At 54.4% G+C, this 19,802-nt stretch overlaps 4 protein-coding genes across 4 annotated transcripts; 3 read left to right on the top strand and 1 right to left on the bottom strand.

The window, feature by feature from the left end:
* Positions 1-595: 595 nt before the first annotated feature.
* On the top strand, positions 596-10,358 carry CKM354_000207100 (uncharacterized protein; the record flags this gene model as incomplete). Its single annotated transcript, XM_044797213.1, has 3 exons — positions 596-4,438; positions 4,826-4,870; positions 4,926-10,358. 3 exons carry the CDS (start codon positions 596-598, stop codon positions 10,356-10,358), a joined length of 9,321 nt encoding a protein of 3,106 aa, XP_044653148.1.
* Positions 10,359-10,995: 637 nt separating this feature from the next.
* CKM354_000207000 (uncharacterized protein) lies at positions 10,996-12,489 on the top strand (the record flags this gene model as incomplete). Its single annotated transcript, XM_044797212.1, has 1 exon — positions 10,996-12,489. The coding sequence occupies one exon, from the start codon at positions 10,996-10,998 to the stop codon at positions 12,487-12,489; it is 1,494 nt and encodes a 497-aa protein (XP_044653147.1).
* A 384-nt stretch (positions 12,490-12,873) lies between these two features.
* On the top strand, positions 12,874-13,677 carry CKM354_000206900 (uncharacterized protein; the record flags this gene model as incomplete). The annotated part of the gene is made up of 1 exon (XM_044797211.1): positions 12,874-13,677. The coding sequence occupies one exon, from the start codon at positions 12,874-12,876 to the stop codon at positions 13,675-13,677; it is 804 nt and encodes a 267-aa protein (XP_044653146.1).
* A 62-nt stretch (positions 13,678-13,739) lies between these two features.
* On the bottom strand, positions 13,740-15,644 carry CKM354_000206800 (uncharacterized protein; the record flags this gene model as incomplete). The annotated part of the gene is made up of 3 exons (XM_044797210.1): positions 13,740-13,807; positions 13,964-14,314; positions 14,375-15,644. The coding sequence occupies 3 exons, from the start codon at positions 15,642-15,644 to the stop codon at positions 13,740-13,742; spliced, it is 1,689 nt and encodes a 562-aa protein (XP_044653145.1).
* Positions 15,645-19,802: the final 4,158 nt, after the last annotated feature.

Here is a 19,802-nt window from a genome sequence, read left to right as displayed (position 1 = left end):
CTTTTTGGTGGTGCAGCAGACGTGCATGAAGGATGCAGGGAGGGCTGGAATAGAAGGCGCGACGAAGGTCTGCGAACACGTGCGCCAAGAGAACGCGATGTTCTACTTCGCAACGACTACAGCGATACCTAGGTACCAAAGATGCCTGAGGGTGTCCTCAGGTACCACGGGCATCTCTACGTCTGATTGACGCGAATGTATGTCCAGCAGATCGCATATCGACAAATGCAGGCGAAAGTGAAGAGGGCGTCGTCATCGGGCACAGCGCAGCGGTACAGGTGCATGTCTCGGCTTGCATGTCCCTGCCAGCCGCTGCCAACTTGTGAACAACACCACCCCATCTCATTCCCGCCCTCTCGTGGCCATAATATCTAATACAGCATCTGGTGTGTCCATTTGTATGATTGCGCGACCATCGTGACGCGCATTGTCCCTCTGCCCGTCCGCCACCGCCGTTGGCCGTTGGTTGTCCGCGGAGCTGGAAACAGCAGCACTGCGCCTCGACATCGACGCGGAGCTTCACCCATCTCCCCCTGCATAGTCGGCACGACACCTCGGCCATGATCTCTGGACACCTTCGCGACTCCCGCTGAACATGGCCAACAACGGGACTCCCACCACGCCCGGCGGGCCGCTGTCCTTCAAGACCGTCCCAGGAAGGCATAGGACGCAGAAATGGAACACGGCGCCAAAGAACACATATGACGGAGACGATTGGGGAGATTATGACCCGTATGATGAGTATGGGGGCGGGTATGAGGACCCAGAACCTCCGCTTCCCACACAATCATCGGCTTTGCCTACACAGAAACTTCGCAAACACAGCTTCGACCGGGGAGACGATGGCGCGCGATCCGTCTCCGCTCCTTTCCCTGCACAACAACAAGCACCAGTCACTGCGAGTCCCATAGATGGAGGGAGCAGCGACTTCCCTCGCAGCGGATCACGACCGCGCGACTTCACGAACCCCGACCAGGCACCAGCACCGCTCAACGCGTCGAGAGACGCCGTCCCTGCTCCACCGGGCTTCTTCCCGCCGCGAAAGACCAGCATGGGAGCGAACACGTTTGAAGCACAACAGCAGGCCGCAGAGGCACGGGCTATCGCCGAGAGTGTGTCCAGCTCAGCGGCCAACAATGGTGCAGCTTCATCGGCCGACGGAGCTCAGACAGACAAGCCGCTGCCCTTCATTCGTCCGAGCGACATCTACAAGCGTATGGACGAAGAAAGACGGCGCGAGAGTGAAGACAGTGGCAGGCCCAGCGTTGATGCATTGGAGAGGGTGACTTCGGCGGAGCAGCGGAGGAATGAGTTACCACCGGTTGAAGAGCAGGCAGAGAGGGTTCAGATCCAGTCGTCAGGCCCAGATGAGCCTGACCAAACCACCTCTTCTTCACGAAACAAAAGCCCCACTCTACCGCTGGTGTCACGCTTTTCAGGCTTTGGGGACGACATCTTGACCTTTACAGGTTCTACATCGACAGAGCAGACATCCAAGCCATCGCCACCTGGTCTGGATACGGCCGGTTTGGGAACGGCATCCAGCTCCATTCAGCCAACACCGACCACCACCCATCCACCTTCAGGCATCTCCCGAGCCAGTGCTGCAGCTGAGCAACACGGAGACGATGGACTCCAACACACTCCATCTGTTGGCTTCCGCTCGGCGGTACACCAAGCCTTCGACCAAAACGACGCGTCCCTTTCGCGCGACAACTCAGGGTCTACGCCAAGCACCGACGTTGGGCGCAGTGATACTTCTTCCACTGCAGGCATTAGCCCCATCATGAGTCGTGTACCTTCAGCTGCCACTGCAGCGTTCACCCAAAGACAACGGGATGGGGTCACCCCTACTATTGCAGAAGAGTCTACGACGACACCAACCGCTTCAAGGCCTGGCTCCGATTTGGTGGAACGGGTAGGGCGACAACCTCCTGCAGATAGAAGTGCAAGTGGTGAGCGTGTTCCGACAACTTTTGAGCCTGGCTATCGACGGAGTCTGGATCCTCCATCATCTGGCACATCTCCAGCTCGTACACCTGCAGTGGAGACCGTGGAATCTCGCAGACTCAGTACACCTCTATCAGGCGTCATCGGTGCCGATGATCCAGATGTGGCGGACCAGGGTGCCGAAGTTGTGAAACCTGATCTCCACCCTGTTGAAACGCTGGCGAGCAATCCACCCACTTCTGCGATTCCGATTGCTGGAAGGGGGCGAAGTAACACCGACTACAGCATTCGTGAAGCCGACCTCGCCAACACCATCAACTCATCTCCCGACAAGGATCCCAGCTCGCCTGAACTGGCTGAGGCGGCGAAGGAAAGCAGAGACAGTCGCGATCTGTTCCTTCGCACCCATGATATGCCTCCCGCTACAAGTCCTGTGAGAACTGGCACTCCTTCCCGGTCTGACAGCCCTGCTAAAGGAAGGGTCCGTGAGATTGCCGATAAGTACCAAGAAATCCACGAAAGTCGTCGCGGCTCAAATGCCAGCATTGGCTCAAGCAAGTCTGGCTGGAGCACATTCACCGACGATGCAAAGCCGAAACCGAGACGCGCAGGTACTGGGCAAAGCGGACTCGGACAAGGCCCAGCTCCTCCGAGACCTGAAATTGGGAGAGAAGAGAGCTTCAAGCCGGACTTGCCTGGAGGCTGGATTAACAGTGAAGCACCTACGCCAGCGGTTGAGACCCCACCAGCAGTTGCAACTCGCAACATTCCGTCACCTGATGAGCCGATCGATCTAACGCCGACAACTCAGAAACATCAATTACAAGGCCCGGCCACGAAGTCTCCGATCGATGCCACCAAAGAAGTTGGCGATCAGCTCGGAGCGGCTTTCATCAGTCAATATGGTGTTGGCCATCAGACACGTGATTTTGCATCCAAGGAGGCACCTGCGCCAGTTGACCAGTCAGAAGCAATGCCCAAACGTATCCATGGAGAAGTCCTTCCAGCACCGCCATTGCTGCGACAGGAAACCGACAGCACTGATGCGCCGACTTCTGTTTCTTCCTCGGCTGCTCCTACACCTCTTGCTAAGGACACACCGCAGCCTGCCGCAGGGAACGGCAACCTAGGTACTGAGTATTTCAACACAGTCGCTCCACTTCGTGTCAGGAGTCGGGAGCCTAGTCCTGAGCACAGCGTACCTCAGCAACCTAGCGCCGGTCAACCCCTCCGGCGCACCTCCAGTGACTCCGCAGACGATGACCGCATTCGCGCTGAAATAGTGCGAAGCCTGGACAGCTCCGCGGACAACAATGTGCGCACGCAAGACGCGTTGAATGCGCCAGACAACGAGAGACGAGTCGAACATGGCGAATCTGCATTGCCGGCCGCCGCTGCGACTGCCGCTGCAGTAGGTGTAGGTGCAGCAGCTGTTGCGGCAGCTTCGACTTCCACCCCCAAGACAGACTCGACCAGACCAGGCCTGCTCAACACCCGATTTAGCTGGGAGATGAGCGAACCAGTCAAGGAAGAGCCCAAGAGCCCCGAAATCAAGCCCGAAGCAGCCTACGAAAGACCCAGGAGTAAGCAGTTGCATATCATGAATCCAGGAGAAACACCAATCACTCCAGATACGCCGGCCGTCGAGCAGAGACTACCCGAGCTGACAGGAACGATCGGCGGACCACTCTCAGTGCCTGATGTGGGGAGACCCGAGGCGGCAGCAGCAGAAGGAGAAATAGTGCGATCTCTCTCACAACGCGTCAAGGGCCCTGTGTCGCCTGTCGCAAAGACACAGGACACTCTCAACATTCCACAAACCACTGCTGAGAGCGGCCAGTCGCTCCAAGAAGGGCAGCCCTCGCCTGTATCGGACAGAAGCCCGCGGATCCCTCCATACTATGCCGAGTCGACTCAAGACACGACTAATGCAGCGCCATCCACGGCATCGCCTCAACAGCAGAGCTCCGCACAATTCCAGGGTCAAATTCCGGCCTTCCGGAACATATTGCAGATCAAGGACGCCGATGAACGCATCAAGACTTACAATAGCACCCGTCAAGTGTTTGCTGACATGAATACGGGTCTGGGGGACTGGCTACAGAGCATGACGGCGCGCCACCCCGATGTACAACAGACAGCCGAGCAAGGCAGACCACCACCGCTGGAGCCAAGCGTTTCTGCTAGCAACACCAATTCGTGGAAGCGAGGCCATCGCGCCGCCGCACCTAGCATGAATTTGTCTAACCTGAAGAATCGTTTCGCGTCCGGTGGCCAAGCCGAGGGGTCAGGCCGCACCGCATCGGCGGGAGGTGGACCTAGTGGGCTATCCAACAGTGACAACGCTGGTGGAAGTGGCGGCGTCGACCTTGACCGTGTGCAGCAAAAGGGCAAAGAATTCATGAAGAATGCCGGGGTCTTCGGCAGCAAAGCCGGCGCTGGTGCCAAAGGTCTATTGGCGAAAGGCAAATCGAGGTTTGGTGGAAGCGTACGTGGCAAGGAGGTATGATTCATTTCTGTATACCCTTTCCACACATCATCACTACAAGCACTGCAAGCACAACAAGCACAACACAGCGCCGTTTTCACTCTGGTCAACCTGTCGCTGAGAACTCGCGCGCTCCAGGCATGAAGTAACTGGGCGTGGAGCTTCTCCAAGCACACGACGGTTGCCACCATAATACGTTTTTGGCGACGAGATACCCCGAAGCAGAAGAGAGAGAAGGGCTTGCAAGACCATGACAGTTGCTATGATACGTTACTGCACGATTTCTTCTCTGTTTTGTATTATCGTTATCAACAAGCATCTCTAATGTCGTTCTGGTGGATCCACTTCATCCCCACATTCCAATCACCTCCTCGTTTCTTTCCCCAGCATATCATCACCATCCCCGCAAATGTGCGCGTATGTCAGCTTACGGTAAGTGCGCGTTTAGGACTCTACTCCGCCCCTGGCTGGTGCCTCTCGACCCCAGTACAATCGAGCCTCATCTTCGGTTCTTGCAAAGTTGAGATCTGCTTCGTCTCCTGCGTCACCTTCCAAGTCGCGGAATCGTATTGGATCTGGCAGCCAAGAGAACCGCCGCTTGTCCACTGCTGCTCCGGCTGCTGCGAATACTGTTGAACAGCCCAACGATTCGCCCTTTCCTGTACCGGACAATAACCCGAAAGCCCCGGGCGCTGCCGATGAATTGCCGAATAGTACTGTAGCTCCAGCTCCTGCGGCACTTGGCAAGGATGAGAAGACAGCTTTCGAAGGCGATGTGCACGATGAACGTGGGGTTTTTGAGTCGCGGGCTCGTTTGACGAACTCGGGAGACGTGCTTGCGGCTGATCCTGATTCTGGTCTACACGAGAGTGCGATCTCGAAGGGCCAGGCTCCTCCAGGTGCGACGCACTTGCAGATTGAGGACGAGCGCGAAGACAAGCGCGAGAGAGTTGAACCAGATGCACCAACGACCACGATTGCAGCTCTGGCAGAACAAATTAGCGAAGCAGAGACCAGAAGTGAAGCTGTCAAGGAATTGCAAGAAGCTGGGCCCGTTCTCGAGGATGTCACAACTGCATCTCCAGTATCAATTTCTGGTCCCACAACTTTGACAGCAAGCACGCATATCCCATCTGCAGCTCTTCCGACGGCCAGCGATTCTCCGGTCCCAGGGCATCAGCATACTTCATCATCGGATTCCATCGATCTTGCATCCGCTCTCACTATGGCCCCTAACATCCCCAAACGGTTGTCCACGATGGACCCTGCGACTGTTAACCCCGAACACAAGAGAAGCTACACAGCGGACACTAACACGATTCCACTCCTCAGTACACCGGATCTGCCTTCCACGAGTAAACGGTCTCCATCCGCAACTGCTAACCGACCAGACGCTGCGCGCAGGACTTCGACTTCTGGACTTCTGGCGCTGAGGAGTAGTGCGAGACGGGAGGGCAGTGCCACTCCGACCAATGGATCTTCTTCAAGCCGGGAACCTAGTCGTGGATGGACCCAAGGTGGTGCTGCGAACCCGAGGCCTTTGAGTGGAGTCTTCGAGCGCTTGAAGGAGCGCACGGCAAGGAGCTGGAGCCGTAGCAGGAGTCGCCCGCAGAGTTTGGTATTCTGGAAGGGAGGAGCCGATGGAACGTCCTCTTCTGCGGATGACATTGGGGCCGAAAAGGGAGAGGTGGAAGATGCGGCCACTGGCTCTGCTGCGCGTCCGCAGTCCGCTCTCATGGATTTCAGCGATGTTGCTGTGGACCCTACAAGGCCTGCTGGGACTGCTGTCCCGTCAGGATCTCTTCCACTTCACGGCAGTCTCCCGAGCTCACCGCAAAGGATCGAAGCGTGGAATGAACCGGGCGCGAAACTCCCGACTCCTAAAACGCCGGATGCGAAGGGAAAGATTTCGCCGCAAGAGCAGGAGCGGCTGGGTGTTTTGCCAAGTCCGGCGCCTACTGCCGCGACTTTCGCTGATGCGGAACACATGCGACGTGGAAGTAGTATCGACGTGGAGAGGCAGAGAAGGAAGAGAAGCAGCGTTGGGAACAACAGTGCTTTCGGTAGCGTCAGCGAGGAAGCGAACTGGAAGAAGGGCTTGGAAGAGAGGTATGCCGGAGATTCTTCCTCGACGACAGTAGACGGACGTGCATTTGCTACTGCTGGTGTTATGACTGGAGAACCTTTGGAGACTGTGCCGAGTCAAGAGGAATTTGAAGAGAAGACTGCGGGGGTCATGCCTCCCACGCTGAAAGACGACGGTCCGACTTCTGCTTCTGCGAGAAGTTCTCCTACCAAGCGCCCGATGCAAAATCAACGCAAGGTGTCGGACATTTCGACTTTGCCTTCGCAGATGCATCGGAGAGCGGCATCCGAGGGAGTTTCGCCTGTCAAGCAGACATTTTCGACAACGATCCCAACCAACGAAGGGTCGAACGCGAGTCCAATGTTGAGCGGAAATGAAAGTCAGATCTCGGAACTGTCAGATGTGGAGGTCGTGACGGCGGAACCAATGACGATGAGGCCTGTGGAGGCTGTTGTTGTCCAGGGTGGCGAAGAAAGCGCGGAAGAGGAGGCTACGCCGACTGCGAAGAGAAGTGGGTCATCCAGGTGGGAGAGGGAGATCGCGGAGCAAGAGAAGGAAGTGAGGCGATTGGAGAGAGTCCAGAGTGCGGAAAGTGGTCGGAGCGTTGCGCCTGGCGAGACAAGTCCGCGGGAGAGGCCAGCTGGAGGGACTTTCGCTTCGATCATCGCTTCTGCTACGGCAAGAAAGGAGAAGCTGCAGAAGCCGCAGCTTGTAGAGGCGCAGCATAACCCTTATGTGCTGCCTTCTGAACAGAACCCGGGGGCAGCATCTGCTAGACCTACGAGTGAGGGACAAGACCGCGTAGGAGACAGGTGGGAGGATGCGAGAAGTGAAGTTTCGGCCGAGGAAGGTGCTTCTGATGACAGAAGATCCAGCGTAAGCAGTTTCGGAGAGGGCGAGAACGTTCGGCCTGCCACGTCCCGGACGAATACTGGATTACAGCCTGCGGCCGCTGAGAAGGACAAAAGAGCAGCTACTGGGCAGTCCTCTCCCAACGACGAAAGGAACATGCCGTCTTCCTTCGAAACTGTGCGCGCCGCGCCTGAAGCACCACAGCAAGCACAACAACCGCCACCTCTAGTGATTGAAGAGCCCATGACTTCTCAAGCTATCCCTGCCGGCCCGACAACAAACACCGCTTCTCCCACTTCCCCGTCCTCCGCAGGCCTCATGCCTGGCGTCCGACAACCCAGCCTCGGCACTACTGACTTCCAGAAACGCTTCTCTCAACGACTGTACGCGCAGCGACCAGACATGGGTGAACGACCTATGTCGTACATGACTTTGCCCAGAGACGAAGGCGGCTTTGTGCAAGAGGAAATCGATACGCGAAATGCTGCTTCGGCGTCAACGAAGAGTTTGGATGCTGCGTCTGCTGCTCCTGCTGCCATTGCGAACGCGAACAACGTCGAAAAGGAGAACGATCCGCCGCCTTTCATTACGGAGGATCTGAGCGCTCTGAGTGGTCCTCCGGCTGGTACGGCGCCCTTTCAGCAGCATCCGCTATTCCGACAGCATGATGCTGGGTATTTCCCTGACGGTTCTCAGCAACCGATGAGTGCTGGAGCCCGTATTCCTGGGAGGGATGTGATATCTGATGACCACGGGTTGGAAGACGTTCATGCGTGGGGCGACAATGTGGTCACGACGCCGCAGGGCGAGCATCCTCCTAGTGGCAATGCTTCGAATCAGCCTCCTCATGCGAGGAAGAAGTCTGGAACGTGGAAGGCTGCGTTCCGCAGTAATAAGCCTCTGGCTAGTTTGGAGAATTCAGATAATGTTAATGCTGGCGTTACAGCCGGAGGTGAGGAGATGGATCGCATGGATACTGTTAGGAAGGTCTCTGGTGGGGCGAAGAGGACCTTGCAGAAGCCGCAGCGCGCGAGCTCCAGTGCGGTCAAGTTGTCTTCTTCTGGTGCCGAGGGTGAACCAAAAGAGAAGGAGAAGAAGAAGCGCTTTTCGGGGCTGAAGTCTCTTCTCGGTAGAGCAAGCACGTCTGCTGGCACGGCTGCCGCAATCGAGACCCGACCTGGTCATGCTCGGCATCAGTCAGAGAGAGAACGTTCGCGTACGAGAGATGAGAAGGGAAGAAAGTTGACGAAGGCTGCACCGCCGCTCGCTCCTGCCGGACCAGCTCCGCTGCAGTCCCAGTGGCATCCAGGTAATTCGGCGACTGTGAAGGGTGGTGTCGGGAGCTACGCGGAGTATGAACATGCCAGGAAGAAAGAGATGGCAGCTTTTGCTGAGCAGAGTGAGAGAAGTCAGAGAATCTTGGCGAGGAGAGAGGCGGGCAGGCAGGATATGACCATGACCGGTGCCGGAGGACCTCAAGAACAAGCTGAAATGATGTCGCCAACCAACATCGTTGATGGCGCTCCTTCTCTGTCGCCACCTGCGGACGGCTGGTACGGACCAAGTGCGAGGAAGACGCATGTCGACGAGACGGAAGAACAAGGCTACACGATGCCGGAGTTTCAGAGAACAGATCGACAGCAGGTCGCTGCTGAGCAGAGACGTGCAGCTGCTCAGACAGGAAATCCTCTGCCCTTGAGAGACTACGCTGCTTCACCTCCACCTGCGATCGATGATCAACAAAGGTCGGCTCCCGGGACGAGAGATGGTAGGTTTGGCTCAATTGCCAGTGTGCCTGTCTCCGGACGATCTGAGTTCTTCGCCACAGGACAGAGACCTTTGGGCAGCGTTGACTCCAGCGTTTCGCCTGTGCGGCAGAGGCCGTTCGGAAGCATGTCCTCTGCGACCATCTCGCCTGTGCACGGAAACGCACCACCATTGCAGATTCAGACCCAGGGACAGTTCGGTCCTAGCCAGCAACAGCGAGTATCCCCGCGCGACAGAGTTATCTCGATGGGCACGGAAGTTGCGAGGAGCCCGGCCAAGGAATATCGAGACCAGCAGACACCCTTTGCGATTACGCTGCCTGGAGCAGGTGAAGCCAGTGCGGTACAGTCGAACGATGCTGCTTGGAACGAAGCACAGGCTCGGGCGGCATATGACGTGCAACAGCAGTATCAGTATGCTGAGCCTGATTATGAACGAGTCCAGTATCAGCAGCCGCAGAGCCCACTTTACTCCGCAGGTGGCGAAGGCAGATATCCTCCCGGACAGCGACCGCACAATGGTTTCAACTACGAAGGCCGCGACACTTATAGCCAACAGCAAGGGTATGACTACGACCGAAGGATGCCCTCTCCACCGACTTCCCCAATGTACGACAACAGCCACTATGCTCGACAACCTCCACCACAACAGCGCAACTGGATGTCGCAGCAAGTCTTCCAGCAAGGTCAACAGTACTCGCACCCCGCGCAATCACCCATGTACCAGGCACAACGAACAGAACCTGCTAGCCAGTCGGGTTGGTTCCCGCGACATCAACAACAGCAATTACAATATCACGAAAATGAGCAGCGGCGACGAAGAGCGAATTCTATCGAACAACAAGAGCAGCAAAGACGGAGAGCGAACTCTATGGAGCAACAGCAGCAAAGACGATACTACTCTCAGAATAATGGAGGAGGGGACCTTCCGCATTACGCTCCTCCACAGCAGCAACTGCCTAAACCTAATTTCTCGCATCCTCCTCTCTCGGCTGCGATGCAACAGCAGCAGCAGAGACAGTTTATGCGAGGCGAGGATGGTGGTGTGGATTATTATGGCGGTGTTGGCCCTGGTCGTGGGGGCAGGAGAAGAGCTGGAAGTGGGTATAGTGGACGAAGAGATGATCCTGCTGTCAGTGAAGATGAGGTGGATATGATTATGAGGGGGGCGAGTTATCCTGGTATGGAATGGGATCCTTATTCGGGGAGGAGGTAGAATGAACGTCACGAGGGATTGGAACAAAATGACGCATGGGATTCGGTCACATGAGAATTGAAATACTGTCACGCAAGCATGGTAAGGAGTTGGATGTTTTAAGAATTTGAGGATCGTTTTGATCCTCGGCATGCGAGCGACAGGCGTGATTTTGCGATAGCGAATGGTTTTTGGATCTGGTTCGGGACAAACACTACGACAGGGGGGAACATAATGTACAGATAGAAAGCATAACAGAGCGACGAGCATGGAGATGGAATGGAGACTGTTTTTGCTTTCAGGGCCATTCCGAAGAAGGATTCGGTTCGATCTGCATACAGCAGGGAAACGCCAATGTGCTGGAAAGTCTAATCGCCGTAGACCCCATTTTGAAATGTGACCTTTACGTTCAACAACGATTTCTCTGCTCAGACTCGCAGACCTCCAATTTTGCTGTCTGCAACTCAACCCACGTGGGTGAAAAGGTAACAAACGGTCATCGCGAAGGCGTGATTGGAGCCAAGCGAATGTGGCGTCCACGAGCTCGCCTGGCGTCTGGGCAACAATGCGAACATTCCTCGTACTTACAAGATCGAAAACCAACTTCAATTCTTTTCCTCCCAAACAGAACTCCCGTCTCAAACAACGACAATAAGCCATGCAGCTCCAAAAGCTGCGCACGCTCGTCGCGCAAGGCCGAAAGGCTTTACTCCCGTCCGGCGACAGAATCTCGAAAATCCCCGTCGTCGACATGCTCGCGCATAATTGGCACCTCGGACTCACAGCCTTCGGTGGTCCAACAGTACATTTCCAAATCTTTCGCGATTTATATGTGGAAAAATACAAATGGCTCGATGATGCGGCGTATAATGAACTTTTTGCCGTTTCGCAAGCACTTTCTGGACCTGCTTCGACGAAAATGTTATACGCGATTAATATTATGCATTATGGATTCTGGACTGGATTTGCTGCGTTGATGGTTTGGTGCTTGCCAATGGCTTTTGCGGCTTTTGGGCTGGGGTTGGGAGTGGGACAGATTGAAGATGAATTGCCTGGACCGGCGTATGCTTTGTTGAGTGGGTTGAATAGTGCGACTGTGGGGATTGTTGCGCTGGCTGGAATGCAGTTGAGTCAGAAGGCTGTTACTGATACTACGACGAGGGTTTTGGTGTTTTTGGGAGCGGCGGCGGGGATGTTGTATAATGCGCTTTGGTTCTTTCCGGTTCTTATGGTGGGCGGTGCGTTGACGACGTTGGTGTGGGATTTGAAGTTCTTGCAGAGGGGGTGGAGGAAGATTGTGAGGAGAAAGAGGGAGGAAATCGGAGGAAGTGAGGACTTGGAGATGAGGGATGTTGGTGTTGCCAGTGGGAATGGTGCGCAAGCGTCCTCTTCTGTGCATCAGCGAAGTGGCGTCAAAGGACCGGAAGAAGCTGTCCTGGCTGAGACTGATTCTTCATCCGAGCCGCAGAGTAGACTTCTCAGGTCTTGGAAGATCGGAGTGGCCATCGTCGGTGCTTTCTTCGCCTCCTTCATCACCGTCATGGTCTGCCGTGGTATCTACAGCGGCAACAACCGAGGCTTCGATCTCTTCTCCAACCTCTACCTCGCTGGAACAATCATCTTCGGCGGCGGTCCCGTGGTCATTCCTCTTCTTCGCGACTACATTGTTGCTCCTGGCTGGGTTTCCTCTCGAGATTTCCTGCTCGGTCTTGCCATCACTCAAGCTTTTCCCGGACCAAACTTCAACTTCGCGGTCTACCTTGGAGCTCTTGCTGTCCAAGGTCAAGGCCTACCTGCATTTGCAGGATCTTTCATCGCTTTTGTTGGCATCTTCACGCCTGGCATTTGGCTGGTGACTGGGCAGCTGGCAGTCTGGTCTTCGATCCGCAAGATCCAAGCAGTGCGATCCGCGCTGCGTGGTATTCACGCCACCGCTGTCGGTCTCGTCTTTACGGCCGTCTATCGCTTGTTCCAGATCGGCTACCTGGACGCTGATGTTCGAAATGGTGGCAGCTTGAGCAGAGATCCTTGGTGGGTGGTGATTGTGGCCACGGCCTTTGTCGGCGGCATGCATTTCAAATTGTCGCCTCCGCTGGCCATTCTTCTGGGAGCTGCAATGGGCCTCATCTGGTATGCCGTCGTTCGAGCTTGAGTCAGTCATGTATTTGCAGATTCGCAGCGGACGTTCGGTCGTCCGTCCCTTGCCAAAGCTTCTTTCCTGATGATGCAAGGACTCACCGGTGACAAGGCGCACGGTCCACGCCGACGCCTGCCTATTGCCTAACCACTGATTGTTAGGACAGGAGAGTGGATCTAGAGGAATGAAATTTTGGCACTAACGAAGTCTTATTTTATTGTATACCACACTCGTGGGATCTAGGCTCACAGGTTGCTCAAGAACTTGTTGGAATGTGCTCTCAAGGCTTGCGAAGGCGGCCATGAACAAGTACTACATGAGCGTGGCAGCATATAATGGCCTTTTTATCGCTCCCAGTGATCGAAGTCATTCAACAGTGTTCATCACAGACAAGCAACAATGTGGACACACGATTTCCGGCTGACTCCAAGCATTGGAGCCGCCAGGATCGATCGTTACGATTTCGTGCCATCGGCCAATTTGTTCGGGACGCCAGTAGCTCGACTACACTTCTTCGACCTAACACCAGAAATCAGAACTCTCATCTACCTATTCCTTCCACAAACAGGCTTCGGATTCTTCGGCGATGAAATTCTAGCCGAAACGATGCTCGGCGCCCACAGCATCGCCTTCAACCCCCCAATCGCAGCCACATGCCGGTTCCTACGTCACGAAGTTCTCCAGTCATACTTCAGCCAATCGATCTTTCGTTTCATGACATCGGGTTCCTGGGCTTTTGGCGCATTTCCGTGGGTCGATGCACAATATGATTTTTGCATTTCTCACATGAATAGTATCATTTTCGACAGCTTGACGAGCCACCATCCAAAGGGAATAAAAGCAGACCGCAAGAACGGAATCGAAGCAGATCCTGACAAGGAATTTGAACACGACAACGATACCTCTATCAGACACTATGACAAAATCGCGATCGATGTCCGTCGGGGCTCTGTCACAATTCAGCCGACGCGTCTGCTCGTATGCGATGTTCTAGTTGATTCGCATTTGACGTGCGGTAATTGCGATCATGTGGAGTATCTGGACACGGCGGCGGCCAGGATGCAAGATCTGTTGAATCGTCTGCCGATCGTTGATGGGTCCAGAAAAATGGACAAGGAAACTCTGAAGAGAATGATGAATGTTGCGATCGGTATCCAGGTCGATGGCCAGGTGGTCCTGGTATGGATCGGTCGCTTGTCTTGACTGATAGGATTCGAGAGGAACGGCCGATTACGAGAGCGCAGAGGCGGGAGAAGCTTGAAGAACTAAGGCGTTGGGGCACGGGCGACGTAGTGATGCATGGGTGATGAAGAAGTTTTTGGAATCTTGTTGGCTACCCATATTGAGTCTGTTACTCTAAATGGAAGCAGCTTCGAAGAGCCGTAGCACCGCGAGCGTGGCCTAGAGCATTTTAACGAGCAGGAGGACTGTGCTTCATTCGAAGATGATCTTGCATTTCGGGCAGTCGCTTTAGCACAATGCGAGTCACCATTGTAATGAAATTGCATCAAAATTGCAGCGAGCCTCAAACCGCTGTCTGATGGAAACGGATCATACTCTCCATCTCCAGAACAAGCAGCCTCCACATCGTTGGCATCAACCTCTTGCACAGCCTTGCCATCAGCACCAAATCTCAGCAAAGTCCCGCCAGTGCTTGCTGTCGTATCGTAAGCTGGCCAACTCGCGTTTGACAGCCCATTCCAAGGATCGCGAACAAAGTCCAACAGAAGATCCTCCATCGTCTCGCTCGTCTCGATCTCCAGTGGGGTTGCGGGTCCGACTCCATCCTCATACGTGCCAAAGAACATGACAAGGTCACTCGAGTGATAGGCACCCATCCCTGTTGAGCATCAAAGTCAGCATGGCGTTCTTTTGTAGGCATTATTCAGGTATGACTTACAAGGCAGAGGGTCTTGATTCGTCCAGTTCCCGGCATACTGGTACCTGTACGTTGGCAGTCCCAGGCCATTCCTCAATGCACTACTTTTGGCAGCGCCGCATAGAATTTGCAGTGTAGTCTGGTCGGCTTCTGTCTGGTTCACGCCTCTCTGTGGGTCATCGGCAGGATACGTGCTCAGGCTTCCACCCTCGTTGGCAGAAGATGAGTATATCATCGGAGCTCGCGTTACACGTTGCTGCAAGTATCGCTCCGTGTAGTTCGAGAAGACAAGTTTCTCGTCAGCAACAGTCGAAAAGGATATGCCAGGCTGAGTACCATTATCCTGATATCGGCCCAGGAAGTTGATGATGTCGTTGTAATCGACTTTCTGCATGCACTCAAGTTCTGCAGTAAAATTGCTGGGGAAATCGCATCCGACGTTCTTCGCGACAAATGTGAAGTTGGAATGTGTGGCATCTGGCACGGATGGAGCGAAAGCGATGATGCTTCCGGACTGGGCGAAGAAGCCACGAGCGATGGGATCATTGTAAAAGGCATAGTTATGAATGTCAACCGAAGCTGCTCCAGCAGACTGGCCCCAAATCGTGATCTTGGAGGGATCTCCGCCGAAAGCTCCGATATTGTCCCGTACCCACTCGAGCGCGAGGCGCTGATCCAGCAAGCCCAGATTTTGCGTTGAGATGCCTCCAGCATTGGGGAATCCCATGATGTTCATCCTGTAGTTGATCGTGACGACGATGTGAGATTGAGACCGTGAAACCCAGCGACCAGGTAGTTGACCCGGAACCAGAATGCCATTTGTTTGAAAGCCGCCTCCGCTCCAAAACATGGCGACGGGTAAGCGAGAAGCGTACGTCGCATTGGCTGGAGTCCATATTGCGAGCTTGAGGCAATCTTCAGTGGCGAAAGGAGCAGATATTCCTGCTGTGAGATTTGGTGCTCCCCATTCCTGGAGATACTGAGGAATCTTCTGGTTCCAGATGGTCTTTTGCGACGTCACATACTGCGGACAGGCTGGAGGATATTCGGTTGCTTCGATTCTCTCCGAAGACAGTGGGACAGCGAGAGGTGGTTTGAATCGATTCTGACCTGCTGTGTCCTGCCCGAAGGGTACAGATAGGAACTCCCTCACATTGGTGTAGTTCGCATTGATCCGACCAGTGATGAAGCCTGTCGAGGCACGTACAGTGAGGGCCTCGTCGTTGCCAGATGGAGTCGATGTGACCAGCCTAAGCCTTGCAAGGAGGATTAAGCCGCCGAAAACCTTCATGTTTGTATTGTGCGAAAGACGAGGAAGTTTTCACCTTCAATTTTTCTTGAGTCTGATGAGTGCCGTCCTCGCGACTCATAGTTGCCGAGTACATAGCCGAAGCACTCATTCGCATCGATGCGTGCGAGGCGACGAGAGGGGTACTCCTGTTGGCTATAATCCGGTTAAAACTGGGCATGACTCGGAGTGCAATGCCGTCACAATGCTACTGATTGGGCTCCAGCAGTCTTTACCTTCCTCGAGTAGCTACAGTCTCTAGCTCCCGACCATGCACCCCACCATTAGCCTTCAGGCCCCCTGCGAGCTTGAACGAGCTTGTCTCCACTTCATGTATGCGGACCTCTGTCGCACTATCCAATTCAAACAGCGTAATGGATTAGGGTGGATCTCCGGATGTGCGCTGTCCAAATGGAAGCCGAGCTGTGAAGCACATAGGAGGCATGAGATTATAAAGAAGAGGGCAGTGCATGCACATGACTCTGTTCTCAGCCAGGCTCTGGTCCGCTGGTTGAAAGGCACGATGACTCTGAAGGAAATGAAAAGTCGAAAGAGCGGGTCATGCCTACCTGTTTTGAGCGACAAGACTGGGAACCCATGTTCGAGATCTCCGCGCCCGCGAGCTCCGCATAGGCTGGATGCGCAGAGGCAGTGAACCGCGTGGTCTGAAGTCCCGTTGACCTACTTTATGGCCTGGTTTGTCCGGCTCCAATCATGGTGGCTGGCGAGCGTGTTGACGAAGCAAAGGTCTCAGCCCGTTTCCATGCTGTTTCTTCTGATGCGTGGCAACTACTCTTCACATTGCATCTCCACTGCGATGAGCTTCGCAGCGTCGCAAGCTACTGAGTGAGAGTGACAAGTGCGCCAGCGAGGATCATGCGATGTAGTTGTGACTCGATCTTGTCGTTGTCGGCACGCTGCCTTCAGATGTGGTCAGACCAGCATCAATTGACGTGCTCTCGATGAAGATAAGTGAGGGCTCTTGGCGGAAGCATTTTGTCGACATAGAGAGCATCTTCGTGCAGAGGACGCGTAGTTTCAAGCTCTGTCCCGTGTGCAGGGGTTTGTGTCAGGACGAGCTTGCCATCTTTGACACCTTGTTGTGGACTCGAGTTCGACATGGCCGAATTGAGACTGCGAAAAAGAAGACATATGTTGCAACTCATCACCGCGGTCTGGATCTCCAGTTTGACGTGTAGTGCTTGAGCGCGAGGTGCAACGATGCTTCGAAGCTGTTTTGGCGGGGAGGCTCGAGTCTCAATGTCACTGTCGGCTATTCAGGATGCGCTGCGCTCGGCAGCTGGGTTGACAGAGCTCGACGCGTCTTGAGCGATGGTCAGTGAGCTGCAAGCAGTCAAGATGATGCGCCAGAAGCTGCTGATCTTGGAGGAGCTAAGCCTCATGTCTGGATGCAGTGCGGGTGGTCTTGCTGGACCACTTTGCTGGACCATTCACGCGTGGCCGGCCACAACTTGAAGGTCAGGTGCTTGTTGTATTATATGGAGAGGACCAGGGCGGACGCCGCGCCGCGGGCTGTCGAGTCGCAGATCCATCTTCGCGTTCGCTTTGAGCGAGAGTGCAGGAGAATTCAAACGCGTGCCAGACGCGTGGTAGCTCGGGAAAAACAATGCTCGCGTTCGACGGCCGGCGTCATCGCGGAGCAGGAGAGACATGGTGTCTCGAATGGGGGTGGTATGTTCAGTCCACCAGGGCAGGCGGACAAGGAGCGAAAGCAATGTTGTCGCTGGATTGGAAGTGTTGTAACAGCGGCTAACGCCAAGACGCTAGCAACGCTGACTAATTGGTCTTTCTCCATCACTTGCACCATCACAAGCTGAGCATGAACTCCATCAGCACGAACTCTAAGTTGTCTGTGGGAAAGAGTGGCTGCTCTCAGCAGCCACAATTTCCTGGAAACTCAATGCGAGAAAGCAGAACACATCATGCACTCGTGCCCATGGCAAAAAGTTCTTGATTGACTCCGACAGACCTCTTTCAACCATTCTTCTAATACGCAGCCTAAACTTCCTGAACATGACAAGAGAGCGTCCTGAGTACCAAAAAGCAATACAGAAGATTCCTGTTCTCTGCTCACCAGAGTGTGGTAGCTGCATTGGTCGATCAAAGGCATACCATCAAAGCTCCAACAGCGATCGCGGCCGCTGCCAATACGAATCCTTGGCCATTCATCCGGTGACCGAAGTGCATACTTCCAGATGCGCTGCCCACAGACACCGACGCAGTCTCTGTTCCTGTTGCTATCGAGGTGTCAGCTCTGTACTCGCCAGTCTCCGTGGGAAAAGCTAGATCTTTTGCCTCATATGCCACCGAGGATGAGGTCGATTCGAGGAACACGAAGCGCATCCAGATCTCTTCTCAACATTGTAAACAGGCCAGCTGAATCGGCCACAGTAAGAAGGGATGGTAGACACGGATTGGTCTCGAAGATCTATGCCGTCTCATACCAAGACAACACGTCCGTGGCCTTGAAAGGGTAGAAGCACACTGGGGTGTTTCAAAGTGTTTACCCACCTCTTTTGTTGAGTAACTTCCGATGGCCCTCTGCCGTAGCTGAAGCTGCGTCTTGTGTAGTAGCTTTGTGTTTGACTGGTGCTTTTCGCGCTTCATCACCATTTTCATCCCGATGGAAAGCTGCACTGCTGTGCTTGTTGCAAGAATCTTTCTTCTGACCATTCGCAGCCGTCACCACGCAATGTGTGGGAACTAGATGTCCGGTCACAGTGTGAGTAGCGGTGGGTTCCTGGGTCGCCAAGTCCTGCGCGTCGTTGACCATGTCTGCGGTGTTCCATTTCTCGTACCCTTGACGAAGGCGGTCCGCTGGATCTTGGGCGGGTTTCACTTCATCATGAATCGCGCCATGATCGAGGGGAGAAAGCTCCACATGGTTTGGCACGCGCGCTGCACCGGCGACAGCCTGCAACAATGGGAGAGAAAAGAAGATGGCGGAGGTCAAGTGCATCATGTTGAAAGTGAAAAGAGTAGCAAAAGAATATTTAGCTCGAGGAAGTTCGGATTCTGGCTGAAGGAAACTGATGCAATGGATATCGCCATTCAACATCTGCGTTATATAGGTATGGCTGGATAGAAGTTCTGTCCTAGAGCTGCGAAGCCGAAGATACTGTTACACAACTTGAGGCTGAGTATCTCAAACAAAACGGTACAGCTGAGCCTCGTGGCGTTGTTACACAGCAAGTGCGGCCCCAGGTACAGACACAACAATTGCTGTCGTCACGTTCGCTCGCATTCAATAATGCGAGCTGGGCATTACGAGGCAGGCTGAGACTACGCAACGAGGGATAATCTTTGCAGGTGCGCCCCGGCTCATTGGCCTCCTTTTCAACGTCCAAAGCCACCAACACAAGAGCATGCTCGTGTGGCTTGCCATGCTCCTCTGGTGCGTCAAATGGCGCTCGCATCGTTATGTTGTATGCTAGACAACATGTGCATGAACGAGAATACCTCACCGCGCCCTTCGCCGCGCGGCGTATCGCCTCAATTCGTTGCCCTAAGCGGTGCTCGACCCCGACACATTCATCTAGGATCGGACTCAGCATACGAGATCATATCATCTGGGCGTCACATGCGATCCGTTTTGCGCCTACTTGAGGCTGTACCGCACTCTCAATCGATCCAATACACGATCCCGTGCCGTGCCGGATCTCCAGCAGGCAGCGAACGTGCAAAGTCGGGCAGTGCAGGGACTTCGACATTGATTGAGCTCGAACCCATAACGACCAAAAAGCTCTGTATCAGCTCCATATACCATTACAGGTCAAAAGGTGCAAATATTTGCATGAAGCACCTTGGCCGAGGCCTTCGGTGCGGTATCGTCCACTGAAAAATCCGAAACTCCTGAACACCAAACTAAACCAGGCTTGCGGAGCTCACAGATCTGTCATGCCAATTGTCTGAAAGTATGACCCTTGCTGGACAGATCCAGTGCTTTTTGCGAGCCATATCTTCAATTGATGCATAGCCTGGTCATGCGAAGCTGACATCTGCACGATCCAGCTCCCATTACTCTCATTGGCTCTTTAGCACCCTTGCGCATTACGGTCGTACAAGATCTGATCCTGTTGGAGTATTGTTAGAGCGGTTTTGACGCCACTGTGGCTGTGGTTGCGAGTCCTAGGAAGAGCA

This window comes from Cercospora kikuchii (genome assembly GCF_019650295.1).
Source record: "Cercospora kikuchii DNA, contig_00001, whole genome shotgun sequence".
NCBI classification, from domain to species: Eukaryota; Fungi; Ascomycota; class Dothideomycetes; order Mycosphaerellales; family Mycosphaerellaceae; genus Cercospora; species Cercospora kikuchii.
Note: the sequence above shows the minus strand (reverse complement) of the source record. Positions and strands in the feature narration are given on the sequence as shown.